Genomic DNA, 20895 nt, shown 5'->3' on the forward strand with positions numbered 1-20895 from the left:
GTATGCTCTCTCCACCATAGGTCCTCCCTGGCCTCTAGCACAATTACGTTCTCCATCCTGGAAGTCAACAGCAGGCCTCATTCCTTTTCTAGAGGGGTCCCTTGTGAACCCGAGAGTCTGTGCCTAATAGATGTCCTGGAAGGCTCTATGTATGGCTCTGGCAGTGTAGTGTGCAATCTTTCTAAGGGAAACATTGTAGCCATCCCTAAGCCCACTAGTCCTGTGATTGTGGTTTCTGCTTAAAGCAAAGAGGGTACCCATTGTATCGCTCCTATGAGCTCCCCTTTCAATGCAACCCCCCACGCGAGACAGATTGAGAGTTCAAACTAGATTAAGAGATCCATGTATGGCTTAGAAAAGTTCGTGGGGGTTTCATATGAAGGATTTGAGCAGGAGATTTCTTAGTTATTTTCTGCTATCGAATCAAGACATAAAGGCCAGACCAATACTTTGGGGTCTCTCAAAAAAGAGATAGGGAGCAAGGTCAAAGAGGTCAAAGAACTTCTCAATTGTCAAGTTCAGTGAACTGTGATTCCAAAAGAAACCTGTCCAAATCCCATCCATCTCCTCGGTACCATGATAAGGCTTGTACCCCATTATGAATTTGAAAATTATTTGTTGGAATGTTAGAGGTGTCAACGATGCAGACAAAAGGCTCAGCATTAGCAATTTATTGAAAAATTGGAAGCCTAATTTAGTGTGTGTTCAAAAAACTAAAATGGAACGAATTTCTGCTGGTATTGTCTAGAGTTTGTAGAGTGGTTCTTTTACGGGATAGACAGTTCTTCTATCCTCCAACTCCATTTTTTTTTTTCCCCAATTTTCGCTTTCTCTTTCTCTTCAACACCTTCTCTTTCTCTTCCTTTCTCTGTCTCTCTTCAATCCTCTGTTTTTCTTTCTTATAGTGTTTATCACTACATTGATATTAAAATAAAATAATGAGATGGTGTTAAAAAAAGCCAAAATGTTTTTACACATGGCGTGATTTATTTAGTCCATAACACATTATGTTAATGGTTATTACCAGTGTATGAATGGAATGACATAATTAGAAAGATGAGGAACCACAAAGAATTTGATTAGGAAAATTATAAACCTAAGAGGGCTCAATAGAACACCATCAAAGCACTGGGTTGTTGGGGCATTTTCCCAAAATTAGATTCTTTGCCAACATAAATGAAAACAAAGAAACTCCACAAATAATCTAGCAACAAATCAGAGTGTATATTGTAGTCTCAGATTGATCTAATTTTCCTCAAGTAAAATTTTTGTCCTGTTACGTCAGTCTTTCAAAAGAAGTTATATATTCTACAAGACATGATTGTTATAGTAAAACTCAGATGCTCCTCTTAAGGTTTATATACAAAAGAGAAGGGGAAAAACGAACAATACATATAGCAAGACACATTCCCACAACAATAACAGAGTCTATGTAGCATAAGCAAGATTTATTACTGCCCACCATTTGATAGCTATCTTCAATCCTAAATACAAAAATATCCAGTACCAAATATACAGGGTTACACACTTATAGTTGTCATTATATAACTGTGTTCTTAATTGATTGCAAGACATATATACAGAACAATAGATTTCATTTAAAAGTTTTTGGGAAAAGAAAATACTGTTCACCTACAAAACAAATCATTCCACATGCACATATCTTTCAATATAATTTGTGAAAGACAAAAATAAGAGATGAGAGAAACTACCAATAAGATTAGGCCATATATTTCTAGGCCATCTAACAAAATAATATTGATTAATCAAAATTAAATATAATGGTCAAAAAATTACTTGACAATGAAAATTGTATGTGTTGAAAAACAAACAACAAAAAAAAAAAGATAATGTTGCAAACTTATAGGAGCGAATGATAAAGAACTATTTGGTACATATTAAACACAAAAGTAAGCTCATTACCGGGTCAGCGAAAAGGTTAAACAAGAACGGCTGCACATCTTCAAGAGTCTCTGGACCTCCAAGGTTCAGCAACAAGACTCCAATCTTATCATCACCAACAATAGGAGTATCAGAGACATCTTGAGTTTTTGACGTCACTAGTGCTCCCAATGGCACCAAATACTTCTTTAGAGATTGCTTAGAAAATAAAGGTTGTGTTTCAGACCATCCCGAAGAAAATCTTGCGACTATGTAATTTTTTGAAAGATAAGAATTATGACAAGCCTCCGTATGGACCCCAGAGCAATGATATATCCTTTGGGAGGTACATATTGCCTGTGGTGACAGCCTAGGAAAGCAAAGAAAATCAATATATAATATTTGATTTACTATATCAATTCTCACATATGACACTAAAACATTAGTCTATTAATTGGCAATTATAACTGAATTCATGTATAGCAATGCAGCTGAGTAAAACCATAATAATATTCCTAAAGAATGTAATGTGACATATTTTAGCATTGAAAATAAGCACGAATTAGAAACGCATAAAAAGTAATATCTGGAAACATGCACAATTGTAGAGAAAATAAAAACAAAGGAAAGATATTAGAGCCCAACAGTGACATGTAATACTTCAAGAAAAAAAAAATGATGCCGGAAACCCTTCAAAGGAAGGGCCACTTCGTGTACCCACCATTGTCCCCTCCCTCCCCCAGAGATTAGGTAAGACTCTAGTTTCGCCGACGGGTGTGACCCAAAAAAATTGTTTACACCCAAAGAGATTTGAACCTTAGACCTGATGGGGATGCCACCAAGACCAAGGCCCTTACCACTTGAGCCAACCCCTTGGGATTACTTCAAACAAATGAAAGTGATTAGTGCAAAATTATTTCCATTATAAAGTGAAAACCAAAGAAGTCATTATAGTTTTGTAGCATTTGAAACATGGTACTTCTTTCCATAAAGGCACAATATAAGATTTCAATTAATGGCCCATTTTCCTTATAGTTTTAATAACTTATCATAAATGGCGAAATTATTCCTATCAATTTCTACATTCAGTTATTACATACTTGGTTGTGTAAGTTTATTGAATCCCAACTTATAACACCATCAACCCCTATCTAAACCAAATAGGGTAAAATCAAGAGTCCCAAGATTGGTTCATAAAAAGGGCTTACAAAACCCAGTTTAACAAAGATATCTCCAGCAAGTTAACCCTTGCAAGATGAAGCAAAAAAGGCCATCTATAAATTTAAGCATTCCCCAGTGGATGGGACCTTGAACTCTAAGCTTTGGATATTTAGATAATCTGAAAATCGGCAATCCTTATTGAGAGTACCCATTAAACATAGGTAAATACCTTGCTAGTGTAATTAGAGACATTTGTACCTTTGGGTGTTAGTTATGGTTTATTCTTTCTACTTCTTAGTCACTCCTATACAAGCAACATTGAGTCTTCAAAGCTGTAGTTCTCTGCCACAATAAAACTAAGGAAAGGGTAGGAGGGAAGGACAGGCAAGGAAAGGCACTATACTATTTTTCCATCCATGTGGTTGATTTAGAAAAGAGTTAAATCCTTTACAAATGCTTGTGGTTGACGGAAAATCAAACGGACCCTCAATTTTAAAAAATTTCACAGATGACACTTGCGGACATTTGAGAAACGCAGTTGGTACTTTCATTCATGTTTCGTCCAATAATCTAACTGCGTGTCACATCAAACTAATTAGAAACTGCCACACGACTATTGCGTGTCTCAAATGCCTCATTAATATTATTTAAACAATATATATATATAAAGGCAGGAGGGGCTAAAAATGTTTTTTCTTTCCCCCTTAGGTGCAGTAGGGGCTTTCGTTCTTAGGGCTGTTATTGGGCTTTTGTAGGTCTTAGTCCTAGTTTTTTCGGGATTTAGGGTGTTTTTGTTTGGGTCTATTTTGGGTCTCTTGAGGGGGCTCTTTATGAGCTTAGGGTTTTTTCTTAGGTGATTCTTGATGCTCGCTTCTACCTTGTGTAATTGTCTTGCGCCCTTTTGGGTTTTTTGATATATACATTTTTACTTATTAATATATATATATATATATATATACTAGAGCCTGTTCTACAGGTTTAGGACTTTTTTAATTTTTTCTTTTCCAGCATTCTCTTGTATATTTCCTATGTACTAAGGTTGCACCCATTTGCACTTTTGATATGCAACATTACTTATCAAAAGAAATAATGTATATATATATATTTTTGATAAGTAATGTCAATGTATTAAAAAGCACAAGGGGCGCAACCCATGTACACAGGAAGTATACAAAAAAGCCCACAAATACAAGCTTTAAACTGAAAATGATGCACATAAATCTAGAAATTCCGCAAGCGTTGAAACTTGGGAAGAATACCACAACACTCTCCATGAGAAAAGTGTTTGGAACACCCTTTTCTTCAATTCTATAATTCCCATTTCACGATCCTCAAAACTCTGTACATTCCTTTCTCTCTATAAGCACCACATTACACACAAAGGGGCCATCCTCCAGATTTGCATGACTGACCACTTACCCCTTTGCCCTCTCCAACTTCCCAAGCATTCCTTCAACCAACCCGGCATCACCCACGTTACACCAAACAGCTGAAGAAACATATTCCATATCTCTACAGCAACTTTACAATGCAATAATAGATGATCAATAGATTCACCACTCTTCTTACACATACAACACCACTCCATCACAATGATGTTCTTCTTACGTAGATTGTCCAATGTTAAGATTTTCCCCATCACCGCCGTCCATACAAAAAAAGCCACTTGCAGAAGAGCTTTACTCTTCCGAATAATCTTCCAAGGGCCATCCATCGGGACTAAATTAATCTTCACCTTATAGAATGACTTTACCTCAAAATTCTTTCTCTTCGAGGGAATCCAACAAATTTTATCCACCCCACCATGCCTTACCTGTTGGGAATAGAGCATTTTGAAAAATCTCGAAACCTCCTCCAGTTTCCAATCATGAACAGGTCGAATAAACCTTACATTCCAATGAATAGCACCATTTACTATCTCTATATTCTCCTCCACCCATGCCTCCTTTACACATGCTATATTGAACAAAGTGGGAAACAAAGTCTTCAATGATACCTCCCCACACCACACATCCTGCCAAAACAATATACGAGACCCATTTCCTACCTCAAACCGCACATGTTGCTTAAAATCATCCCACCCCCTTCGGATACATTTCCACATTCCCACCCCATACGATCCTCCTACCTCCTTGGAACACCAACCACCCCTCATCACCTCATATTTAACCTCCACTAATTTCCTCCACCACGCATCTCTTTCATTTGCAAATCTCCACAACCATTTACCCAATAAAGCTCGATTAAATTGAATCAAATTCCTTACCCCTAATCGCCCCGTCTCCGTAGGCATGCAAATTTTGGACCAATTTACCAAGTGAAACTTGAATTCGTCACCTACACCTCCCCACAGAAAATCTCTTTGTATTTTTTCTATACGCTTCGCCACTGTCACTGGAATTTGAAACAACGACAAGTAGTATGTGAGTATGCTAGAAAGCGTACTTTCTCTCACCACGTCAGCATATATATATATTAATGAGGTGTATATGACACTTGTCAAATTGTGATTGGACTTGACATAGCATGCCGTTAAATTACACGAATTGTGTAATGACTGCCCCACTGTCTCCGACTTGGACTTAGACTGAAGTACCAACTGCGTTTATCATATGTCCACCATCTGCAATAGTTTTTGAAACCGAGAGGTCTGTTTGATTTCGCGTTAAACTACAGGTACTAAAAAAGTAATTAACCCTTTAGAAAAAGTTAAGGAAAAAGAAATGCAGGGTTTGGTTCCTAAAGAATAAAGCAATATGATGAAAACCTATCCCTCTCACAACAGCCAGATGAAATACCTTCCCCTCACTTGACCATTCACACATCTTTCCTCCCCAACCGAACAAAAGATAAAGCCTATTTTCCCTCACTTTTCCTTCATCCCTTTCCCATCCTTCTATTTTCCCCAAAATTTTCCCTCAATAGAAGACTTCTTCCGAATGGCATAATTGTCCGATCTATATATTGGTACTATAGATCAATAATTGCATGGACCGCTCTTTGAAGGATTTTTTTTCACGAGATTTTTTACATCAAAGGAATATGGATGCTAGTTTCTGAACATATGTGTATCCACAATGATGAGGTGCATTGGAACTTAAATTTTATAAGATTGGTGCATGACTGAGGGTTGGAGTCTGTTACTTCTTTCTTCAATACTTTGTATTCTTGTAGGATGGTTCGAGGAGGGCAAAGATAAGTTATGCTGGATTCCTTCGAAAAGATGATTCTTTGAGGTTAAAGGTTTTATAAAGTCCAGTTTTCCAACGCTGACTCCTCCTTCCCTTGGAAGAGCAAACGAAGGTCTAAGGCTCCGCTAAGGGTGGCCTTCTTCACTTGACAGCAACTTTAGGAAAAATCTTCACTTTGGATAATCTTTGCAAACGTCACATTATAGTGATAGAGTGGTATTGTATTTGAAAAAAGAGTGGGGAAACTCTTGATCATCTCCTTATTCATTGTGATATCACAAGAGACTTGTCAAACTTGGTTTTCAGATGTTTGGAATAAAGTGGATCATGCCTAGACGAGTAGCAAATCTCTTGGCTTGTTGGAAAGGAAGAGTCAATCGGAAAGATATTAAAATTGTTTGGAATTGAATGCCTTCATGTTTAATGTGGTGCATTTGGAGAAAAATGAATGCGTGAAGTTTCGAAGATTGCAAGAATTTTTTTTTTTTTTTTTTCTTTTATAAATAAGTTATTCATTGAAAAAGTGCAAAGTGACGCAACCCTAATATACAGGATGTATACAAAGAAATACCCCACTAAAGGCAAAAGAGGAACATAAAGACAAAAATTGAGACATGGTGAAAAACTGAGGCATACTGAAAGCGTCAGCTCAATGGAACAGTGTTTGAATAAACAGCTTTTTGAGCTCTTCCATTGACCTTTCTTTATCTTCAAAACATCTTGCATTCCGGTCTCGACAAATAATCCACTTTAGACACAATGGTGCGACTCGCCACACCTCCTTTGCTGAACTGTTACCCCGCTAACTGCGCCAACAAGCCAGCAAATCTACCACCCCTCCAGACATGACCCATGTGACATCAAAAAGAGAAAATAACATAATCCATAAAGCTCATGCCACTTCACAGTGAAGAAGAAGATGGTTGACAGACTCGCCACTCTGCTTACACATACAACACCATTCCACCACAATGATACCTCTTTTACGCAAATTATCCTAAGTCAGAATCTTTCCAAGAGTCACTATCGACACAAAGAAACTGACTCTCAATGGAACTTTTACTTTCCATATATTCCTCCACGGGAAAGAGGAAGCTAGCACATCTATCCCCGAAGAAGAAAGCATGCGAAAAAAAGACCTTACCTCAAAGATATTTCGTTTAGAAGGAGTCCACCGCATGCAGTCCATCCCCCCATACGACTACAGAAGATTGCAAGAAAATGACGTCGCACCTACAACTTTGGTTTCTTAAAGCCTTGTTTGAATGGATCTCTATAAACGTCATTCTCAATTTCTCTAACTTTATAGACTTTTGTGCTCTCTTTTCTCGTTCTTGACTTTACTAGGTGGTTTATCTTGTATACACACTATGTACTTGGTTGCGCCCCTAGCGCTCTTTTTTCTTTTTTCTTTTTTTTTGATAAGTATAATTGTATATATCAAAAAAAAGCGCAATACGCCTCTAAGTACACAATGAGTATACATAGGAAAACCCGCATTATCCCACAAGAAACCCCCATATAAGGAGCCCAAAACCCAAAATAAGCCTAAAGAAACCCTCATGCCCAAAACCCAAAACAACCCTAAACTCACAAGGCAAGCCTAAATCACCCTGCCTTTAAGCCTACTAGAGCCACAGTCTCTAGCCTCAAAATTACTTGAGCATTCCAAATTGTTTAGCTCCCTGTTCCCCTTAGTATTTGAGGCAAAAACCCCCTCTTCATGATTCCGGTCCTCTTCAATGACTAAAAAAAAGATTCAAAAGGCTTCTCTCGTCACCCCCATAAGTCAATCCCAAAGTGGGCGTGAGTTCCATAGTGTCGAGCATAAGTCAATCCCAAAGTGGGCGTGAGTTCCATAGTGTCGAGCACCACCTCGGAATAGCCATCCACCCCCACCACCGAAGTGCCCGCGACAACCTCAGTCAGCAACTTCTTGTTCTTATTCAGCTACTTACCTATATTATTCTTCACTCTCCGAGCATATTCCAGCTAAGACTTGAAAACAAAAGAATAAATAGATGCTCCACTCTCCGTCATTCGAGGATGAGAGAGGCGAAGTCTCATACCCGACTCAGCCACCCCTGAGGAAGAACCACCAGAAGACCTTGGGTAAGCAGCCGTCGAGACTGTATGACTGGCCTGTGACTCGTCATTATATATTAAGGCCCTGTTTATTTCGGGGTAAAATATTTCCCCCTGGGTTGCGCCCCTAGCTCTCTTTTAATGAACTACTTTATTTATCAAAAAAAAAAAAAGTAATTACATGGTTTAAAATGGTTAACAAAAGGTTGGAATTCTTGTAAACAAATTGTCAATGTGTGATACCCATACTACATACTCCAAAATGAGAATTCACTAAACTCATAAAACAACAGCCAAGCAAATTTTTAAACCTCTGAAGCTCAAAAATATGTTAGACTATCAACTTAAAGCACATCCTCTCTACTAACCAACAAGTGGAAGAAGACACACAAGATATGGAAGAAAGCACAGCATCTCTCTATTAATTAAAACTGCGTCCAATTTTTTGCCATGACATAATTCAGCTTTGAACTTCCGATACATACATCGCACAAAGATGGTGGAAAGTGAAACCACATTTTACAAAAAAGAAAGGAAGCTTGTAACATTCCTCTACATTTAATAGCTAGCCACTAACTAAAACAAGAACTTTCTTTATTTTAATTATTTTCCTATATTTCCTTTCTTTTTTGGTTCACCTTCAACAACATGCTATCCTTCATATCCATTAAGTTTTAAATTACAAATAACTTATCATAAAAATAAATAAACATAAATATATTAAAAAATAACAAAAGAGCCAATACATAAAATTGCAAAAAGGGCACAACTATGCATACATACATACTTGCATGAATACAAACATACATCCACAAATAAATGTACTCCATAAAAACAAAAATATAAGATAAAAGGAAAATTCGGAAACTTACCGTGGGAATTTGGAACTGCGAGAAGCAGAGGTGAGGCATGGAGGACGAAGAAATGTAGACGATGACGAAGAAGAAGAAGCAGCAGAAGAACAAGGAGGACTCGGAATTAGACCCTTCATATTCATCTTCACAATAGCACCACTGCTCTTCCTCTATGCAAATCCTAAAATCAAAACCCACTAAACCCACCACACAAAATGAGCCGAAAACCCCGAAACCAAGCATTAAAATCAAAACCCATAAAAATAAAAATTAAAGGAAAAAACAAGCATTACCAAAACGCAGCGAAGAGTAGGTGAGGAAGAGCACGTGAGAGAAGTAACGGAGATGGAGGGTGAGAAAGTTCCAGTGTTCTTTTGGTTTATTGCAGAGATAGAAACCAGAAACAGTTAGTTAGAAGTAGTTCTCACTTCTCAGTAATCATGGTGAGCGAGGGAGGGCCACTCAAAAACAAATGAACAGAAGCCCACGCCACCTGTTTAAACTCTTATCTTTTTTTTTCTTTTCTTCTAAGCTTCTTATTGGATACTACAATTTTATTTTTTATTTTTTAACTACCCAGATTTTTTGGTTTCTTTTTAAGTTTTTGGTTTTCTCGTCATTATATATTAAGGCCCTATTTATTTTGGAGTCAAATATTTCCGGTAAAAAATGCGTTTAACTAAAAACATTTTCCGACATTTGATTGGTAGGAGAAATCAATAAATTTTTTTTTTTTTTACATTTTTATTCAAATTATATTAGCCTATGAATATCAACTTGTATTCACAATGTAAAATATTTAGGGAAAGTGTACATAACTCTCTCAAACTACCACTTAATTGACAATATCTCCTAAACTTTCAATTGTGACAATGCCTCCTAAACTACCAAAAATTGTCAATGTTTCCCTTAATGACAAAATTACCCTTAATAAATTTTTTAAAAAAAAAAACTAAAACTTCTAGAAAAAACCTAAAACTAACAAAAAAAAAAAAAATCCAAAAGTTGGCCAATTTTATTTTATTTTTTAAAATCAATTTTAAAAGAAAAAAAATTAAAAAAAAAAAAAATCAATTTTTTTTAAAATATATAAAAATTGAAAATTTTTGGTTTTTTTTTTTAAATTTTCTTTTTATTTTTGTTTTATAATTTTATTTAAATAAAAATTTACGTTTAAAAATAAATAAAATTTTCGTTTAATAAAATGAAAATTTTTTTAAAACTAAATAAAAAAAAATAGTTTTTTTTTAAATAAAAATTTCCGTTTTAAAAAAAAAATTAAAAATTTTTGTTTAAAAAAAATTGTTTTTTAAAAAAATATTATTTTTAAATTAAAATTTTTTGTTTTTTAAAAAAATCAATTTTTTTTTTTTTGAATTTATAGGGGTATTTTTGTCTTATTGATAAATCTATAGGGGCATTTTTGTCTTATTGCTAGTCTTGGAGGGGGACATTGACAATGTTTTGGTAGTTTGGAGGGAACATTGTCACAATTGAAAGTTTGTGGTAGACATTATCAATTGGGTTGTAGTTTGAGAGGGGTATCTGGACTTTACCCAAAATATTTATATAAAACAACTAAAAAGATTCAACCTAAAAATTATGTTTAATTAAAATAGACACATATTGACTAATAATAGTGAATACCAATGCATTTGTAAATTGTTATTTATAAAGTGTTTTGGCAAATCCATGGGTGACTACTTAGCTCTATCACCCACATCCAACTTTGAACATACCGAAAGGTGAACCACTCGTTATGCAAGTCCAAACTCTAATATTAGCCGCAAAACTAAACACAAACCCCAAAACTATAACGCCCCGTGAAAATCAATTAATTGATAATTGACTCCATAGTTCGCCTACCAGCTTTGTCCCTCCCAAAACAAGACTTTGGAATCGTAATATCTCCTAAAAGAGAGAATATAGTGGAAGACTTTCAATCACAGGAATAAGAAAGCAATAACTAAATATCATAATCAAGATAACTAGAGTAAAGATGAAACATCATAGCATAAATAGATCCTCAAATTGTACTCATCAAAGACCGATCATCAAAATATATAAAAACCTAAGATAATTGTCTGAAAATAAGATAACAAGATTTATGTACTTTATATTTTAATTAGGGCTAGATTGAAGTCCTAATCATGTCTATTTATGATTTCAATATTGGCGCCTTTGCTACAATTATATTTTTGTGTATTTAACTTGATTAATTCATGTTATCTTGAATTCCTCATATGTGTTTGCCAGATCAACATATGCATGTGGTATGGACTAGTTAATTAAATCAATTTGGATGATCGAGTCTTGGGTTTAATAAGAGTAACAAAAGAAATCCACATTGGGTTCTTGAGTTAATCAACATGGGGAACCGAGAGTAGACACCCATGCCCTAGGCCTCATGTGTTTGTCGATTTCCACAGATTTATACTTTCTTAAAGAACAACATAGTAGACACCCATGCAAAATTCTTTAAGAAAGAAAAGAATTAGAGTAAACATCCATGCTTAATTCGTTGCTTCGGGAAATTACTTCTAAACATAATTTACCAATCCTCATGAGAATAATCTCATATTTGCCTGCTATACTATCATTTAATCTTATACACTTGTGAGTAAAACGTACAAAGTATTTGCCTATTAATTTAGGTGGGCATTTGGTACAACAAGTTTTTGGCGTCGTTGTCAGGGATTGTGTAAAATTATGTCTGCAAATGTTTTTCCTTTAGTTTAATTTAGTTTCTTTTAATTATTTTTTATTTTTTATTTTGCTTTCTTTTCTCTATTTTGTTTTGTTTTGTTTTTTTGTTTTTTTTTGTTTTATGTTTCTATTTATTTTTATTTAATTTTTAAGTTTGGTTTTCGTTTCTGTGTCTATCCGCAGATATGATTTAATTTGCGGTAGTGCAATCGAGCGCATTGCTACCTGTGAGCCCTATATGCTTATGTTTTGCGACAGTACGCTCGAACTCCCATTCCAAGGAGATCGAGTGCAGTTGTGCGATCGAGTGCAAGTGCATTACGATCGAGCACACAGCCAGACAGCAGTACTAAAGCTGCTAATTTCAATTTTGCTTTTATTTTCATTTTTATTTTTATTTTTATTTTTTTGTTTTTTGTTTTTGTTTTCTGTTTTCTTTTATTTTGCCTTTTGTTTTATGTTTCTATTTTTAAAGTCTATTAGTTTTTATTTATTTTTATTTTTTTTGTGGTTTTAATTTTTCTCTGTTTTTTATCCATAACTTTGAGCTACCATGCGGCAGTGCGATTGAGCACACCTCCATCCTGCAGTACTGAAGTTGTTGTACAGATTGGCTGTAGACGTTAAACTTAGTGCTCATGGGAGGCACCCCATAGTTTATCCTGTTATTTTTCTATTTGTCTTTCAATTTATTTTTGTCTTTAGTTTTATTTTCGTTTCCTTTTTATTTGTTTAGTGTTTTATTTTAGGGACAAGTGTGTTTCAGTTCAAGTTTGGGAGTGTGCTACGAGCAATGCTATTCCAGACAATTTCGTCCATATCTCGGGTAAATTCTTTCCATGTTATAGACACATTGGGGACAATGTGTAATATAAGTTTGGGAGTATGGGAGACACTTTACACACACTTTGTCTCAGTTTTATTTTATTTTTATTTTTGTTGTTTGTGAAAAGAAAATATATATATATATAATCATGTTTGTCTTAAAATTTTGGTTGATCTTAAAAATTGTGATTTGATTTCATTGGTGAGCTTAAAATCTTGAACACATGATTTGATAATTGAGTTTTTCAGTTTGGTTACTTGCTTAGGATAGTTGAGAATTCACATGTTTGATCTCATCTTACACAAGCACTTTAGCACATAATTTGTGGGGTATGACATGAAGTCTGATATGTGTGTTTCTATGTCTTGGGTGAAACTCAATGATTTATTAGACAGATACTTTGGCATATATATATATGATCATTGATAAGCTTTTCACTAAGTAACATGACCTATTGCCTCAAAGCATTGAGTGTTCACGCCAAAAGGTGAAGAATTTTGATTTGGTTAATGATAAGTGCTAAAATATTCATATTTTCAGCCCTTAACTTGCATGTTTTTATCCTTTGGTTTTAATTATTTAGGCCATTTTAATTCCTTTTTGTGTTTTCATACTTTTATAGGTTTTTGGAAGAAAATGAAGTAAAACTAGGTGATTTGAGCTCAAAAGAGGAAATGAAGACAATTGGAGCTCCCTGGTACTGCGATCAATCGCAGGGTACCTGCGATCGAGCGCAATACCCGAGAGGACAAAGCACAATCCGAGCTAGGAGCGATCGAGCGCAATACCTGAGAGGACAAAGCACAATCCGAGCTAGGAGCAATCGAGCGCATGCCAGAAGAAGATCGATCGCAGACCTGCGATCGAGCTCACACGAGCTGCGATCGATCGCACCCGTGCGCAGGAGACTTATCAAGTGGTGGTTGGATTGACATTATTTCCATATTAGGGTTTTCCAACTCCAATTTGTAATAGGTCTCAAAACCCTACGAAATCCGTAGGTTTACTACTTTGTCTAGGACTTCTAAAACCTATAAATAGACCCTTAAGCCTCTAGAATTGGGAGACTTGGGAAGGAGAAGAATAGGAGCTCTTCAAGTTCAAGTCTCGGGTTTATTCTTTTCTTTTCTTTTCTTTTCTTTTTTTTTATGAAGATGTTTAACATCAACTTTATGTGTAGCTAATTTAATTAGTAGGATTTGATTGAAGCCCTAGTTATGTTTTGTTAATATTTCAATATTGGTGCATTTGTGATGATCTTGTTGTGCTATTTAACTTGATTAATACCTGCTTGCATGAATTTCTCATATGTGTGTGCCTGATCAACATATGCATGTGGTACGGACTAGTTAGTTAAATCAATTTAGATGGCCGAATCCTAGGTTTAACATAAGTAACAAAAGAAATCCACGCCGGGTTCTTAGGTTAATCAACATGGGGAATCGGGAGTATATGCCATGCCCTAGGCCTCGTGTGTTTGTCGATTTCCATAAAACATATGCTTTCCTAAGAAACAACTTAGTATAAATCATGCTAAATCCCTTAGGAATGAAAAGAGTTAGAGTAGACGCCATGCCTAACTTGTTGCTTAGGGAAATCTATAGCTTTAGGAGTATACGCCATGTCATTAGTTGACAAACATTAGATATGCATAACATGATCAAAGCATTGGCATATTGTTATATTATCTAAGTATGATTAGTGATGAATATCAAAGCCCTACCTTTACCTTTTCAGTTATCTTTGTATCTTTTTATTTCTTTTTCGCAATATCAATTCTGTGACAAGTTGATATTTTAATTAATTCAAAACAAAATCACAATCCTCGTGGGATCGATCTTGTACTTACTGCACTATACTATTGTTTTGATCTTGTGCACTTGCGAGTTAAAACATACTAAATATTATCTATTAATTTATGTAGTATTTTGCACAACAGTTGATGTCATGGTTAGTTTGGTTTCGTAGCCTTTTTTACTCGAGTTAGTAAGTCCTAGGGGTGTCTCTACACCTAATGCTCTAAAACCATCTGGTTTGGAAGTCACTGACTTAACACTCGTTACATGGGTCAATTAGAAAGCTTAAGGGAACCAAACATTGCACAACTTGACGAAGAAAAAAAAAAAAAAAAAAGAGAAAAATATGCCATTGTTGTTCATTCTAATAGAGATTTTAGTGAACTTCGAGATATTGAGACATTGCACATTAAAAATAATTGGAAGCTTCATATTTATGTGCTAGTTCACTTCACACTGTTTCGAACTTGTGATGCCTTAGCATGTCTTTTGTAAGTGATTAAATTTTAAAATTTCAATTCATTTTGAAGATGGAGTTTATCTTTTTAAGTTTGCTAATGAATGAGAATCATGGTTTTGAGTGATATCATAATTTTTGGATAACATGAACTCTTGCCTAATGTTTTTGGGTAACATTCCTGGAAAACCCTCACAAGACTTCACTCGTCCTCTAGGGAATTCCTAGAGGTTTAAAAGACTTGTTGCATGTGTTCAATGCAATCGTACGTCTCACAAAAGATGGATTTATCTTTTGGTTTTCTATTTTTCATTTTGCTTTTAGTTTTGTATTGCTAAGGGACTAGCAATATGTAAGTTTGGGGGTGTGTTAAGTACCACAATATTCATATTTTAGCCCTTAAACTTATATGTGTTAATTCCTTAAGTGTTGTAAATTTATGCTATTTTAGTTCTTTTATGTATTTTTCATGCTTTTGTAGGCTTCTGGAAGAGAATGAAGTAATTTTGGAAGATTTGGGCTCAAAGAGAGAATTTTGGAAAAGTTGGAGTTCCTGGCAGTACGATCGAGGACAGGGAACCTGGGATCGAGAGCACTACCAAAGAAGACAAGCAGCAAGTGCAGCCATGTGCGATCGTGTGCACACTAGAAGAGTCTCGATCGCAAACGTATGATCAAGCGCACACGGGTTGCAATCGAGCACACCCGTGTGCTGGTGACACATCAGAGGCGGCCAGACTCCATTTCCTTCCATATTAGGGTTTTCCATGTCCCACTTGAAATAAGACTAAAACCCTACAAATTTTCTAGGTTTACTAGTGTGTCAATGACTTCTAAAGGCCTATAAATAAACCTCTTAGCTTCTAGGAATAGGTGTGGAGAAAGAGGCACAAGTTCTAAGAAGGAACTGAAGGCTAGATCAAGAGGAGTTTGGGTTTTTCTTCTCTTCCACCTTTTATTTGGCACAACATGGCTGCAGGATTTGAAGTATGAGAAGGCACTGATTGAAATAACCATCTTGAAATGCAAGATTGAACTTGTTGAATACAAGTCAAAAATGGAAGTTGATGCTACTAATTTTGCACTGAAACTGGAAAGACAATGAAAGTTTATACCAATCATGTTCTACCTCTTACAACCAAAATATTCAACAGAAAATACTAAGCCATATTATCAAACACAAAAACATACACAATGGAATTATAAATCAAACACAACCACAACACAAGGTTTGTTTACGAAGTGAAAAACCCTCGAGAACCTCAAGGTAAGAACCACTTAGGGGCAGCCAGTTGCTTCAGGAGTTCTTCGCACTTCTTCCTAGCATCTGTGCGATTTCTAACAAAAGTGACATGGGACACAATATGACTGCAACTTTTCACTGAATTTACATCCAAATTTTCCTTATACGAGTTGCCATCTATCTCAGCTAAACCAAAATCATTGGAACCATGAATGATAGCAAGGAATGCTATGCAAGCAACTTTCTTCCCTTTTTGGTCATCGGAGTCATTTGACTCTAATTCATCACTCAAGGATACATTCATGGTGTTTTGTTTAGAATACTTCAAGTTTCCACAGTCAACCCTGATATGACCATATCCCTGACACGCATAGCATTGAGGAAAATGAGATTTCTGGTCTCTGTAGGATTTATCTCTTGGATCCTTCTAAGATTCTCTTTTGACTGGCTACTCAGATGTTCTTCTTCCAGTCCATTTAACATTCTTTAGATATTCTAGAAGTTCCTGGTCAACATAGCTATTGGTTCAAAGTCAGAGGATTCATCGTCACTTGATTCTTCATGAACCACTTCCTTCTCCTTCCTAGTAGGTTTAAGTGCTATGCTCCTATCCTTGGGAGAGAATCTCCTGCTCTCATAGGTTATGAGAGAACCTACCAATTCATCAACATCCAGTAGCTCTACATCCTTACTTTCTTCAACTGCAGTTATCTTTGGGTCAAAACGTGGAGGAAGTGATCTCAAAAATTTTTCAATCACTCTTACTTCAAGGACTTTCTCACCAAGCCCTCGCATAGAGTTCACAATCTCACTTAATTTGGTGTAGAATTCACCAAACGTTTCATCTTCCTTCATGTTCACAGTCTCAAAACGAGATGTCAACATTTGAAGTTTGGCCTTTCTCACCCCCTTTGAACCTTCATGGGTTTTCTCAAGAATATCCCATGCTTCCTTTGAGGTCTCACTTAAAGTAATCCCTCGAAACTCATCCGACGATACACAATTGAAGATGCAACTTAACCCCAGTTATTCCAATTGCTCTTCACCGTATCTTCCTTGCTCCATTTGTCAAAATCACCATCTGATTTTTCAAATCCCTTCTCAATAGTAACCCATATGTATCATTAAGCCCCTTTAAGTAAGCTTTCATACGAACTTTCCAGTGGGCGTAATCATTCCCATTAAAAATGGGACAAGCATTAAAGAATGAAGACAAAAAAGTATTTGGCCCCATATCTAAGAGGTCAACAAACACACTCAAGATGTTAGTCAAAAACCGAGCGAACCCGCTTTGATACCAATTGAAAGTTTATACAGATCGTGTTCTACCTTTTACAACCAAAATATTCAACAAAAAATACTAAGCTATGTTATCAAACACAAAAACATGCACAACGAAGTATAAATCAAACACAACCACAACACAAGCTTTGTTTACGAAGTGAAATACCCATGAGCACCTTAAAGTAACAACCACTCCGGGGCAGCCAAACCCATAAAATCACTAAAAGAAGATTCACAGTTACAAAATAGATGATACCGACAACCTTGAGCACCTCTAAACTTAGTAAGAACGACAAACCTCTCAACTTGTCTCCATCGTGACCATCTTCAACCAATGACTTCCTTTACCGACCCTTCAGTAGACTTTCTTCAACAAACACAAATCAAAGACATCATCTTTATCATCATCAAGTGAACAAGGCGACACGCCAAAGGCTAAGATGCCAAACAAGAGAAAGGGCATCTTTAAGCTACATCATGTCCCTTCTTGAATATCAAAACCACCAGGACCTAGTGCTAGTGGAGAAAAAGAGACTTTAGTGAAGAGAGAGCTCAACAAAATAAATTCCCAATGTCTGCACTGAACAGTGACAGGAAATATTTTCTGTTATGATGGGACACTTTATAGGAGAAATATTTTCTTCATCACATTGCTCCTAACGGGACATATCCTAATGGGACACTTTCCCGTTATGATGGAAAGAACAAATTCATATTTTTGATAATTCCACATCTTAACGAGAAAGCAGTTTCGCTATGATGAGAAGAAAAAATGTCTCCCCTTCGTCACATGTCCTGTCTTAACGCACCAACTGACAGGAAACCAGAGAGTCCAACTTTGGTCCTATTACATGCCCCATCGTGACGGGATTCCTAACAAGAAAACAGAGGCTTCAATTTTGCTCTCGTCACTTGTCCTATTCTAACAAGCTTCTTGACGAGAAAATAGAGGTTTCAATTTTGCTCTCGTCACTTGTCCCATTCTGACGAGCTTCGTGACGAGAACCAGGGAGTTCAACTTCTGCTCTCGTCACATCCTCGTCTTGACGCAGTTTCTGACGAGAAACGAACGAGTCCAACTTCTACTCCCTTCACATCCTCGTCCTGACACCATTCCTGAAGAGAAACCAGGAAGTCCATCATTACTCTTGTTGTATGTCCCATTCTAACGGCACTCCTAATGGGAAACCAAAAAGCTCTTCACTTAGTCCCGTTACATATCATGTTCTAACGGGGGTTCTGACGAAAAGCCAGGGAACTCCTCTGAAGACCTTAAAACACTGGGAACACCCCTCAAACTTCCCTCAAAGTTTTAAACACACAAAAATTACAAGAATAGTCATTGAATTAGGCCAATCTAAAACCTAACACAAAAGAACAAGTATTGGTCAATGCAACTGAAGTTTCGAGTTACAATTGCATGTTGTTGGTGTCTTGATGTTTTTTTTGTTCTTTTCTTTTCTTTTAATGGACTTGCATCAAGACTGATGTTGAGCAGCTGAAGAATTTAAGATGCATGTTTTTGGTGTCAAAGAAGTTGTCGTTATTTGTTTATCCAAATACTAACAGACTTGTGTCAAGGGTAGTTGCCTTGACCATTTTGTAATGTTTTGTATCCACTTAATTGTACAATGTTTTTAATGTACTAGCTAAATGTTAGGCATAATATGTTCTTCTTTGGCTTTGGCTTTAGCTTTGGTTTTGGGGGTTTATTGTCATAAGTGTTGCAATTTTCACTATGCCAAAATAGATGGTGCTAAAATATTCATATTTTCAACCCTTAACTTGCATGCTTTTATCCTTTGGTTTTAATTAATTAGGCCATTTTAATTATTTTTTGTGTTTTTCATACTTTTACAGGCTTTTGGAAGAAAATGAAGTAAAACTAGGTGATTTGAGCTTAAAAGAGGAAATGAAGACAATTGGAGCTCCCTGGTACTGTGATCAATCACAGGGTACCTGCGATCGAGCGCAATACCCGAGAGGACAAAGCACAATCCGAGCCAGGAGCGATCGAGCACATGCCAGAAGAAGATCGATCGCAGACCTGCGATCGAGCATACACGGGTTGCGATCGAGCGCACCCGTGCGCAGGAGACTTATCAAGTGGTGGCTGGATTGACATTATTTCCATATTAGGGTTTTCCAACTCCAATTTGTAATAGGTCTCAAAACCCTACGAAATCTCTAGGTTTACTACTTTGTCTAGGACTTTTAAAGCCTATAAATAGACCCTTAAGCCTCTAGAATTGGGAGACTTGGGAAGGAGAAGAATAGGAGCTCTTCAAGTTCAAGTCTCGGGTTTATTCTTTTCTTTTCTTTTCTTTTATGAAGATGTTTAACATCAACTTTAAGTGTAGCTAATTTAATTAGTAGGGTTTGATTGAAACCCTAGTTATGTTTTGTTAATATTTCAATATTAGCGCATTTGTGATGATCTTGTTGTGCTATTTAACTTGATTAATACCTGCTTGCATGAATCCCTCATATGTGTATGCCTGATCAACATATGCATGTGGTACGGACTAGTTAGTTAAATCAATTTAGATGGCCGAATCTTGGGTTTAACATAAGTAACAAAAGAAATCCACGCCGGGTTCTTGGATTAATCAACATGGGGAACCGGGAGTATATGCCATGCCCTAGGCCTCGTGTGTTTGTCGATTTCCATAGAACATATGCTTTCCTAAGGAACAACTTAGTATAAATCATGCTAAATCCCTTAGGAATGAAAAGATTTAGAGTAGACGCCATGCCTAACTTGGTTCTTAGGGAAATCTATAGCTTTAAGAGTATACGCCATGCCCTAAGGTCGACATACATTATATATGCATAATCTGATCAAAGCATTGGCATATTGTTATATTAGCTAAATATAATTAGTGGTGGATATCAAAGTTCTACCCTTTATTATTATCACTTCAACAATCAATCTTTGTTTTGCTTTTGCTTAAGGAATCTATTTTAAAATATAAATTCAGCAATCCTCGTGGGAATGATCCTGTACTTGCACCATATACTACTATGTTGACCTTGTGCACTTGCAGGTAAAACGTACAATTATTCACCTATTAATTTAGGTAGATTTTTGCACAACAACAGTATACTGGTCCATCACCTGAAATTGGAGGTAGCCAGTAGGGTTCCTAGTCAAATCAAGAATAATCGTATGCTTGTTGGTGGGTTCTCTTCTACTTCTAACAATTGCCCTCAGCCTACCATCTGTCCTCGACCTTGTGGCCAACCCTAGGGTTGTCTTCTTTTTTTTTTTTTTTTACCAAATATAGTAGATACTTGCAATACAAGTATATAGTCAGCTCAACAAAGATGTACCTTTTTTTTCTTTTAATCACCAAATATGAAGAATCACTCACATTTGCTTTGTATGCAAAAGGTACTGCTGGTGTATGT

The 20895-nt window shown here is 36.1% G+C and overlaps 1 protein-coding gene across 1 annotated transcript in view; it reads right to left on the reverse strand.

The window, feature by feature from the left end:
- Positions 1 to 9631, reverse strand: part of FC2 (ferrochelatase 2) — a 41756-nt gene extending 32125 nt beyond the window's left edge. The window contains exons 1-3 of the mRNA XM_059576208.2: positions 9466 to 9631; positions 9191 to 9369; positions 1924 to 2251 (exon numbers count right to left, since the gene is read on the reverse strand). Of these exons, the coding sequence (XP_059432191.2) occupies positions 1924 to 2251; positions 9191 to 9315 (453 nt within the window). The 5' untranslated portion in view covers positions 9316 to 9369; positions 9466 to 9631. The remainder of the gene's footprint in view (positions 1 to 1923; positions 2252 to 9190; positions 9370 to 9465) is intronic.
- Between the last annotated feature and the right edge of the window lie 11264 nt (positions 9632 to 20895).

This window comes from Corylus avellana, chromosome 11 (assembly GCF_965113065.1).
Source record: "Corylus avellana chromosome 11, dhCorAvel1.hap1.2, whole genome shotgun sequence".
Classification (NCBI taxonomy): Eukaryota; Viridiplantae; Streptophyta; class Magnoliopsida; order Fagales; family Betulaceae; genus Corylus; species Corylus avellana.